This window comes from Tribolium madens, unplaced genomic scaffold (assembly GCF_015345945.1).
Source record: "Tribolium madens isolate multiple individuals breed KSU strain unplaced genomic scaffold, Tmad_KSU_1.1 Scaffold_1;HRSCAF=32;Tcas5.2_LG8, whole genome shotgun sequence".
Taxonomy (NCBI): Eukaryota; Metazoa; Arthropoda; class Insecta; order Coleoptera; family Tenebrionidae; genus Tribolium; species Tribolium madens.
Genome location: NW_025400984.1, coordinates 8,257,411 through 8,268,954, shown reverse-complemented (window position 1 = coordinate 8,268,954; position 11,544 = coordinate 8,257,411). Strand labels below are relative to the sequence as shown.

Genomic DNA, 11,544 nt, shown 5'->3' with positions numbered 1-11,544 from the left:
CTTAAATTGTTCGTGTTGTGTARTTTGCAGGAAGTACCACACTCTTTGACCTTTCCTGCTGTATTTTACAAGCAGGAGGATTTATCAAACGTTATATTTCTCCGCAAAGTCGAGGTGTGAAGAAGAATTGCTTCGTTTAAGGCTTGAATTGTTTTTATAATGTACCAGCAGGAAGTACCACACTTGTGAAAAGATTCATATCTGATTTATTAGGTCTTGTAGTATAATAAATCTCCTGTCATTGCACTCTGTCTAAGTTTAAAATACATTTTTCCGTATTTTTACCTTGATTTCTTCCTACAACTAGTACTCTTGTCGATTTAAATAACAATAAAGCATAGTCTCATCGATTTCTCTCAATCACCAATTCCCACGAACCGATTTTTCGCTTTTAATCAAATGAAACAAATTCGAATGACCTCTCGTACCATCCTCGAGCACAAAAACCGGTACTACTTGCCTCTTAATAGGTTTTTAACAGGCGCATAAATTATATCAATTTTTTCCGCAATTATTATAGACTTAATTAAATTAGATTTTAAATAGACAAAATGATGTTATCATTCCGGGAGCATCGATTATATAATTGCGAATAATTTACCGACCAATACAGTTAGAGCAACTGGTTCAAACTCGAAGCAACTTAAACGATTTGAATATTATAGAAGAGATGATTCGAAGAGAGTACCAGATAAGGAAATGCTATTAAAAAAACGCAAAAGCTCATATCTTGCTTAGTAGACTCGAGAGAGCAATTAACATGTCGAATAGCTTTCATTTTGCGAAAAAATCACGTTTTAAGTGCTTTTGCAAGTAGTACCATTCGATTCAAACGCAAATAACTTTCGTATTAGGGTATGGAAAAAGATGATTTTTTTACCATCGGTTTGCTCGAATTATAGAGCTTCAGACGAGTCCAATATTAATATTTTAACTGGTTGTGCAAGTAGTACCACGGTTTTCAAATCAACAGAACTGCGGGTTAAATTATGCAAATAAAAAATTCTTTCACCACTGTCTTTCTCTCATTGAATGGTTTAGCATATGCTAAAAATAAATTTCTTGTTTTTTTTTTCTTCTATAGTACCACCTGTTTATCTCACTTGTTGTCAATGGAAAAATTATATTTTTATTAGTGTATTATTCTGACTACAAGGTGCTAATTGTGTTTACAAATTATTTTAGAATAGATATTGCGAGTAGTACCATAGAGTTATAACTCAAGTATTTTGCTTGTTATTTAGAATTAAATAAAAAAAATTCACTACTGTTTTTCTTTCATTGAATAGCTTAGCACACACTAAAAATTTTTTTTTTCTTTTATAGTACCACCTGTTTATCTAACTTCTTGTTGTCAAGAGAAAAAATATAAAAATATATTTTTATTAGTGTTTTGTGATGATTACAAGGTTTTAATTGTGTTTAAAAATTATTTTAGAATAAATATTGCGAGTAGTACCATAGAGTTATAACTCAAATATTTTGCTTGTTATTTGGAATTAAATAAAACAAAATCACTACTGTTTTTCTTTCATTGAATACCTTAGCACGAACTAAAATAAATTTCTTGTTTCTTTTTCTTTTATAGTACCACCTGTTTAACTCACATGTTGTCAATAGAAAAAATATATTTTTATTAGTGTTTTATTATGATGACAAGGTTTTAATTGTGTTTAAAAATTATTTTCGAATAAATATTGCGAGTAGTACCATTGAGTTCTAACCCAAATATCTCGCTTGTTCTATAGAATTAAGGAATTTTTTTTCCACTACTGTCTTTCTCTCATTGAATAGCTTAGCATACTCTAAAAATAAATTTCTTGTTTCTTTTTCTTCTATAGTACCACCTGCTTATCTCACTTGTTGTTGTCAAGAGAAAAAAAATATTTTTATTAGTGTTTTATGATGATTACAAGGTTTTAATTGTGCTTAAAAATTATTTTAGAATAAATATTGCGAGTAGTACCATAGAGTTATAACTCAAATATTTTGCTTGTTATTTGGAATTAAGGAAAAATTCTTTCACTACTGTCTTCCTCTTATTAAATAGCTTAGCAAACACTAAAAATAAATGTCTTTTTCTTCTATAGTACCACCTGTTTATCTCACTTGTTGTTGTCAATAGAAAAATTATATTTCTATTAGTGTTTTATTATGAATTCAAGGTTTTAATTTTGTTTAAAAATTATTCTAGAATAGATATTTCCAGTAGTATAACCCAAATATTTCGCTTGTTATTTGGAATTAAGAAAAAATCTTTTACTTCTGTCTTTCTCTCATTGAATAGCTTAGCATACACCAAAAATAAATTTCTTGTTTCTTTTTCTTTTATAGTACCACTTGTTTATCTCACTTGTTGTTGGCAAAGAAAACATTATATTTTTATTAGTGTTTCATTATGAATACAAGGTTTTAATTGTGTTTAAAAATTATTTTAGAATAAATATTGCGAGTAGTACCATAGAGTTATAACCCAAATATCTCGTTTGTTATTTAGAATTAAGAAAAATTTTTTTACTACTGTCTTTCTCTCATTGAATAGCTTAGCATACGATAAAAATAAATTTCTTGTTTTTCTTCTATAGTACCACCTGTTTATCTCTCTTGTTGTTGTCAATAGAAAAAAAATATTTTTATTAATGTTTTCTTATAATTACAAGGTTTTAATTGTGTTTAAAAATTAAAATATTGCGGGTAGTACCACAAAGTTCCAACCCAAATATCTCGCTTGTTGTTTGGAATTAAGGAAAAATTCTTTCGCTGTTATATTTCTCTTGTTTGATTGTTGTGAAATAAGTTTGATTTTTTCTGGTAGTTCATTTATCACAAGTTCAGTAGATCAATAACGGTATGCATTTTTGCGTAATTTATGTCTAGTTGCAATGTTTCAGCATTTGTAAATATGTAGGGCGTGTAATCCCAAATGGAATAATAAGAAAATGCAAATAACTGAACAATAAATTCTTCGCGAACGATTATGTCGCTACTAGCAACATTAATAATCACGGTCGTTATTCACGATTAGAGGAAGTAGACCGTCTCAACTATTCAAACGGCAAATTTCCACAAATTTTACGCAAAATAAATGTTTTCATAACTATTTAGGTTAAAAATGTCGTTTGCAAGAACTAATATGGTACTAACAAGTCCCGAGGTACTTGTATGGTAAGACACGCAAGGTACTTATCGGTACGACTGGACTTATTAATTTACGACACAATAAAATATCCTTTGATTTTATTATCATAACTTGTATCTGGTTTATTAGGTTTTTGCTTAGTCAAGTTGGTACGACCTTGCTGAGCTTCCCTTTTGAAAAACGAAAGTGGAGAAGGAAATTTTCTCATTTCACTAACCACATTTGCTTCAATTTTCCGCTTGTTTGCTCGACTTTCTAATAAATTACCATAATTTCGGCAAATATTTGTTTCTATAATTGCCGACAAGAGTACCACCTGTTAGAAAAAGTACCAGAAACTATCAATCTGCGAGAAAAGTGAAAGAATTTTGTGTTTCTAATCGCGACCAGAATTTAACATTTTAAAATTTGTTGAAATAGAGGTACTACTGGTACCAAAAACAATTTTCAGCAGGAAGCAATCAATTTCAAATTAATAGTGTGTTATTTTTTGCATAATTAACAAAATTCCACTTATGAAACAGGAAGTACCGCTTTTAATAACTCGTAGTTTGGTTATTAAATTTCGTAGAGCTATAATTTTTGCACTGTGATTTTCTCCAATCAGGTACTCTAATGTAGTGTCAAAATTTTTTTGATTTATTGACAGGAAACACAAAATTTGGTTCATAGAACCCCAAAGTACTACTTCAAAAAAAAAAACACACAAGTTGCCATTCAAACAATTTGACACATGTCACGTGTGCTTCAGAGGAATTCCAGCTGCCATCAATCATCTATTTCGAATCGTAATCTAGCGACAGCGGCGTTATTAATACGTCCTGTTCGAGCGTGTGAATCCGACTTTATCGGCTTGAACCAGTCTCAAAAAAATTTTCGATCAAAAATGGACATTAATCCTCTGCCAGGAAGTGGGCGTGGATCAAATGTCATTAACATAAGCCATCTTGATTGATTTTTCGCACGATTTTAACAATGCGTCGTCAAAATGACATTAAGGAACGAAATCAGGTCGAAGTGTTTTGTTTTTTACTCTTCTATTCGTTTGTTAAATCAACGGTATATAGAATGGGCCGTCATCTGGCTAGCGTGTTTCTTCTCCCACCAACGCTGGCCATCGACACGGCACACGCTGATGGAAGGATTTGCTTCTGAACTGGAGAGATAATAGCGGGACTTTTACTATTTCACGTGGAGGTATTTTAAATCGGAGGTTTTTTGACCATGGGCAAGCAGCACCAACATTGGAAAATACCAGGCATCAAAATGGGTGTCTTAGCTGCTTGTCATGGTAGTACCATATGGGTCCAAAGTCAAAATCTCACTTATCAAGCCTTGTACGGTTTTAATCTTTTCACAATCTTGTTGCTCTCACTGAAAATTTTGATTTGTGATAAAAAATATAAAGTACTGCAACATTTTATGGTAGTACCTTTTACTTCCAACTTTGTATTTGTTACAAAAAAAATTTCTTTGTTTGAAACATTATTTGTGCAAAAATTGTGCATTATTTTTGTTTTTCTGGTAGTACCACTTTATTCAGACTCTAAATTTTTGATTATATGATCGTGTGACTGTGTTATTCTTTCACACTTAGATTAAACTAATCAAATGAGGCAAAAAATTGTATTGTCTATTCAGGTAGTACCAACTTTTGTTACCTTTATTAAAAACTTTGATTTATAAAGTACTGCAACATTTCATGGTAGTACCTCTTACTTCAAACTTTGTTATTTGTAAAAGAAATATTTTTTCTTTATTTCAGAAATTATTTGTGCAAAAAATAAGTATTAATTTGGCTTTTCAGGTAGTACCACTTTTTTCAGACTCTAATTTTTCGGTTATTTGACCGTGTAGATGTATTATTCTTTCACAGTTATATTAATCTAATTAAATTATATTGTCTATTCAGGTAGTACCAACTCTTGTTACCCTCATTAAAAATTTTGATTTGTAATAAAAATATAAAGCACTGCAACATTTCATGGTAGTACCTCTTACTTCAAACTTTATTATTTGTTACAAATTTCTTTTTGTTTCAGAGATTTTGTGCAAAAAAGAGCATTAATTTTGTTTTTCAGGTAGTACCACTTTTTTCAGACTCTAATTTTTTGGTTATTTGACCGTGTGGCTGTGTTATTCTTTAACAGTTATATTAAACTAATCAAATGAGGCAAAAGATTGTATTGTCTTTTCAGGTAGTACCAACTCTTGTTACCCTTATTAAAAACTTTGATTTGTGATAAAAATATAAAGTACTACAACATTTCATGGTAGTACCTTTAACTTCAAACATTGTTATTTGTTACAAAAAATATTTTTTCTTTCTTTGAGAAATTATTTGTGCAAACATTTCATGTAGTACAAACATTAACATTTCATGGTAGTACCTGTTACTTCAAACTTTGTTATTTGTTACAAAAAATATATTTTTTTATTTCAGAAATTATTTGTGCCAAAAATGAGTATTAATTTTGTTTTTCAGGTAGTACCACTTTTTTCAGACTCTAATTTTTTGGTTATTTGACCGTGTGGCTGTGTTATTCTTTCACACTTAGATTAAACTAATCAAATGAGGCAAGAAATTGTATTGTTTATTTAAGTAGTACCAACTCTTGTTACCCTTATTAAAAACTTTGATTTGTGATAAAAATATGAAGTACTGCAACATTTCATGGTAGTACCTTTAACTTCAAACTTTGTTATTTGTTACAAAAAATATTTTTTCTTTATTTCAGAAATTAATTGTGCAAAAAATGAGCATTAATTTTGTTTTTCAGGTAGTACCACTTTTTTCAGACTCTAATTTTTTGGTTATTTGACCGAGTGGCTGTGTTATTCTTTACAGTTATTTTAAACTAATCAAATGAGGCAAAAATTGTATTGTCTCTTCAGGTAGTACCAACTCTTGTTACCCTTATTAAAAACCTTGATTTGTAATAAAAATATAAAGTACTGCAACATTTCATGGTAGTACCTCTTACTTCAAACTTTGTTACAAAAAATATTTTTTTTATTTCAGAAATTATTTGTGCCAAAAATGAGTAATAATTTTGTTTTTCAGGTAGTACCACTTTTTTCAGACTCTAATTTTTCGGTTATTTGATATTGTGGAAGTATTATTCTTTCACAGTTATATTAATCTAATCAAATGAAGAAAAAAATTGTTTTGTCTATTCAGGTAGTACCAACGCAAGTAAGAAAAAATTGTTGTTTTGTGTCAATTGTGCGGTTCTCGGAACTATTATCTCGTTAATATGTGCAAATTTGCCTTTCATTAGAGCAACAATAGCACTGAAATAATTACAGTCAACATTCAGCTATAACTCAAGTCAGCCAACACAACGACAAGAAAATTACCAAACGAGCGATGATCAATCATCCCGAACCATCAACCTCTTACATAACAAAGTGCAAGTACCCAACATCCGCAAATGGGGTCATTAGTACTACAGGATATGCTAATTTACTATCACTAAGTAGAGCATCCTGAAAAAAATACGATTTTGTGCCCTGAAAAACACAAACTGACACTTTCCTAACAGTGAAACGTCATTAATAATTTTCCTTTGGTTGATTTGTAACCCACATCGATTTTGCTTTCTGCACATTACGAGTACTTCCTATCAAGTTTCTATTTAATTGTGCTGAAAAACGCGAGTAAAAGCGATCGGAGATTTCAATGCTACAATTGACACGAAATTGCAGGAAATTTGCAGGGCGACGAAATAGCGCTGGGAGGCAAACTGCAGGAATTTGTCGGTTCGCACGCTGACTTCGCCAAAAATCAAACACGTGACGTGAAATTTGCAGGAAATTACAGCGATTTCTGCAGGATTGGCCTCTCATGTATGAGAAATTCTTTTTTTGTAGAAATTTCAACGCCAGGTCAGGATTGAAACCTTAATGCAAATTTTTGGTTTAAAACCATTCATAAGCGGTAAAAAAACTCTAGTTTAATGATTTAAAGTGTTTTTATTTGACCACTTTGTACTTCAAATTAACATAAAAATGGTGTTTTTTGTAAAAATTTAAAATGAGATTTATGTTTTTTACTTCTGTGGGAGATTCCAGTGGCGTATAACTTTTTCCTAAAATTGGCGAAAATTCTGACAAAGACCGAGTGTTTCAAGTCCGGCCTACTCGATCTATAAATCTCCGTCTAATTACGACGCACCTTTGCGGCTTTATTATCCTCAACATCGCACAGAAGCACGCAAGAAATATTACATTTCCTGCAAAATTTTTGCAATCGAAAGTAATTACGACTTTCTACGCAAAAACATAAATTAACACGAAAGATGGAAAAAACTTAGACCTCAATAATGAGTAAAAGTGGCATAAGAAAAATAATTTTTTCGCCTTGACCGAACTGTCAAATCGAGGATAATCACGGGAAGAGCCATCTTTGATGTTATCAGTGTCGTAAGCGACTTTTAATTGCTGAAACTTTTCTCCTTTTTCCGGAGTAGCGCTTGCATTATGTCGCCGCCATCTTGATTCTAGGTCAATGGTGCGAAAACGGAAGCATTTTCACCTTGATCGAAGCGTTTCAATCAAGTGGCTTATATAAGATTTTTTGATTGTTTGCATAAATGTCAACCGAGGCCATTGCCAACTGCGATAAGGTTAATGACAGAACAACAAACAACTTGTTATTAGTACGCTTTCAGGTTTCAGGAAATGCTCGTTTTCAGATAGATTTCTGTCCTACCTACCAATTAAACATTGATATGGAAAAAAAGTTGAATTAATGATCGCTAGTACTCTTTCACGATCTAATCCTGTTATCCCATTGTGTGTAAATGCAAAAGCTCAAGACAAGTGCGATTCCTGAAACAGCAGGATTTCGAAAAGTGCGCGTCGCTCGATTTATCACTCAAAAACACGAGTAATTAAAGTAGAAAGTCAATTAAGAAACAGATGAATGATTACACCTTGACCTGGCAGTATTTTTCCTGCCGGAGCAAAACAACAAATTCCTGCAATTACCAACAATCGTGTCAAATAATCACATTTAATGACGTTAAGTGACTTTCCTGCAATTTTCCTGCAAAGTTTCACGTCTGACCTTGTGTTGAAGTCTCCACGAAAAATTGACAGTATTTTAATGGTCTGAAGGCAAAAGTGGTCTCAAATAATTACATTAAACACGTTTCTAACACAAATACTGTCCTGCAGAATTCCTGCAACGTTTCAAAATTAATTTTCCTGCAAAGCTTCAAAAAATAGACATCAATATAATTTTTTTCAAGTGACAAATGAAAGTCTATTTAAAAAATGCAAATCGAATCTATTATGAATTTCTTTTATTCTAATTAATCCAATCGGTATCACTTTCCCGTGTTTACAAAATCGAGCATGCGGCGACCGGTGGCAAAGCCTACTTAGCATAAGCTTAAAATAAAATTAATAAATTTTATATCTTCAGCTTTCTACCGTTTTTTCGTCCCTCGTTACCTCTCGATATGTTAATTGACTTTTTTCGCCCTAGTTGACTTTCAACTGTTTTTGTACAATTCCAGGTTTGTATCTAACATTTTTTATAAATGTCTATTGTCCGCGCGCCGTAACGGTGCAATTCGGGCCCGAGTCCGGCCCTGCGCCTTCCACAGAAATGCTCACAATAAAAGTGCTATGACCTTAACTTCCTCCGAAGATGGCCGGACTTGGTTCTTTCAGTAATTCGGAAAATTCGATTATGTAAATGGTACCAGCAGGAGTACCACTATTTCGAAATTGTTAATTGTGAGATTTAAAGAGCTGCTTACCTCAGGTGGCCATGCCGCTTCATCCGCAATATTTTTTTTTCGAAGTTTTACGAAAAACTTCAGAAATATCCCGGAAGTGTCATTGCTTGAAACACACAACACCCAGTCGCGGCCGACTATGACTGATTCATTAACTGTTTTGATCGCCGAAGAACACCTGCGAGACTAAGAGGTGAAGTACGACTGACTGTCAGCGGCGAGCTTCTTGCAAGAGGTTGCACCGACCTGCTACTTTGTCATCATCAAACGGACTTTTAAACCGAGGAGAATCGCCGCTCGGACGCCACCGAGCGGAGACTTCGACGCTAGATAAGACTTTTTTTTACAATTTGAAGAAAATTAGGAATTATTAATGGTTGCTTGCTCTAAACGGCTCATTTGGTCATAATCGTGAATTTTTGATACTTGAAACTTGTCGAAACTGCAAGAAATAGGCCGAAAATGGAGTTTTCAGGGAGATTTCAATGCAAAATCAGACGCTAAACTACTTTTTTGACTCACAAAAATCGATTTTATTTTGCGGTTACAAAGAAAATTAGAGGCAATTTTTGAGTTTTCTTAGAAAAATTAAGGTTTAAACAATTTCCATAAGTCTTCGGTACTCAAAAATCAAAGAATTACAAATATTCGAGCGAAAATATTGTTGTTTTGTTTTTTTAGAAAAGCTTTATAGTTAAATTGCTTGCTCTAAACGGCTCATTTGGTCATCATCGTGAATTTTTGATACCTAAAACTTGTTGAAACTGCAAGGAATAGGCCGAAAATCGAGTTTTCAGAGAGATTTCAATGCAAAATCAGACGCGAAACTACTTTTCTTGACTTTTTTATAGGTACCCACAAAAATCGATTTTATTGTGCGGTTACAAAGAAAATTGAAGGCAATTTTTGAGTTTTTTTTAGAAAAATTAAGGTTTAAACAATTTTCTTAAGTCTTCGGTACTCAAAAATTAGAAAATTACAAATATTCGAGCGACAATCTTGTTGTTTTGTTTTTTTAGAAAAACTTTATAGAAAAATTGCTTGCTCTAAACGGCTTATTTGGTCATCATTGTGAATTTTTTGTATCTGAAACTTGTTGAAACTGCAAGAAATAGGCCGAAAATCGAGTTTTCAGAGAGATTTCAATGCAAAATCAGACGCGAAACTACTGAAACTATCTGAAACTTGTTGAAACTGCAAGAAATAGGTCAAAAATCGAGTTTTTAGAGAAATTTAAATGCGAAATCAGACGCGAAACTACTTTTCTTGACATTTATATACTCACAAAAATCGATTGTATTGTGCGGTTACAAAGAAAATTGAAGGCAATTTTTGAGTTTTTTTTAGAAAAATTAAGGTTTAAACAATTTTCTTAAGTCTTCGGTACTCAAAAATTATAAAATTACAAATATTCGAGCGAAAATCTTGTTGTTTTCTTTTTTTAGAAAAACTTTATAGTAAAATTGCTTGCTCTAAACGGCTCATTTGGTCATCATCGTGAATTTTTGGTACCTGAAACTTGTTGAAACTGCAAGAAATAGGCCGAAAATCGAGTTTTCAGAGTGATTTAAATGCGAAATCAGACGCGAAACTGCTTTTCTTGACTTTTATATACTCACAAAAATCGATTTTATTTTACGATTATAAAGAAAATTAGAGGTAATTTTTGAGTTTTTTTAGAAAAATTAAGGTTTGAACAATTTTCTTAAATCTTCGGTACTCAAAAATTAAAAAATTATTAATATTCGAGCGAAAATCTTGTTGTTTTTTTTTTTTAAACTTTATATTAAAATTGCTTGCTCTAAACGGCTTATTTGGTCATCATCATGAGTTTTTGGTACCTGAAACTTGTCGAAACTGCAAGAAATAGGCCAAAAATCGAGTTTTCAGAGAGATTTTAATGCAAAATCAGCCGCGAAACTACTTTTCTTGACTTTTACATACTCACAAAAATCGATTTTATTTTGCGATTACAAAAATTAGAGCAATTAGAGGCAATTTTTGAGTTTTTTTTTAGAAAAATTGAAGTTGAAACAATTTCCTTAAGTCTTTGGTACTCAAAAATTAGGAAATTACAAATATTCGTTTCAAAATCTAATTTTTTCAGAAAGACTTTAATGCAAAATTAGACGAGAAACTGACACAAATATCCTTTTTGTTTGTTTAAAGTTTTCAGTAGGTACTCAAAAAAAAAAAAACAAAATTGATCAGAAATCGCATTTTCTAAAGGAGCAAATGCTTGCCAAAAGTATCTTTTTTGATCATTTTGGACTTTTCAGTACTTACAAGAGCGAAATTCAAAAATTATGCAAAAAAAGATTTTTTAAATTTTGCTATGGAAAATTAGAGTGTTTTATTAATTAACAAAAAGTTGTTTTTATTAAGATTTAAACAATAACATGCCTTAAATACTTTTTTGAAAATTTTCATGAGTTTTCAGTACTCAAAAATTACAAATATTCGAACAAAAATCTTGCTGTTTTATTTTTTTAGAAAGACTAGTGCAAAATTAGACGCAAAACTAGTACAAATGCTTTTCTTGTTGTTATTTTGAGTTTTCAGTACTCAAAAAAATTAGCCTGCATAAAAATCAGGCAAAAATCAAATTTTTCAAAGAAACCAATGCAATTAAAAAAAAAAGTTTAAGCTAACAAA

The 11,544-nt window shown here is 31.5% G+C and overlaps 1 protein-coding gene across 3 annotated transcripts in view; it reads right to left on the bottom strand.

Annotated features, from left to right (window-relative positions):
* The window catches only part of LOC123003708, a 43,541-nt gene that overhangs the window by 19,110 nt on the left and 12,887 nt on the right, over window positions 1–11,544 (bottom strand). The window contains exon 1 of one of the 3 annotated variants that reach the window (XM_044396664.1): window positions 8,911–9,142. The exons of the other annotated variants lie outside the window; for them this stretch is intronic. Coding sequence (XP_044252599.1) covers window positions 8,911–8,933 — 23 coding nt within the window. The 5' untranslated portion in view covers window positions 8,934–9,142. Of the gene's footprint in view, window positions 1–8,910; window positions 9,143–11,544 lie in introns of those variants that run through there. 3 annotated transcript variants of the gene reach the window in all.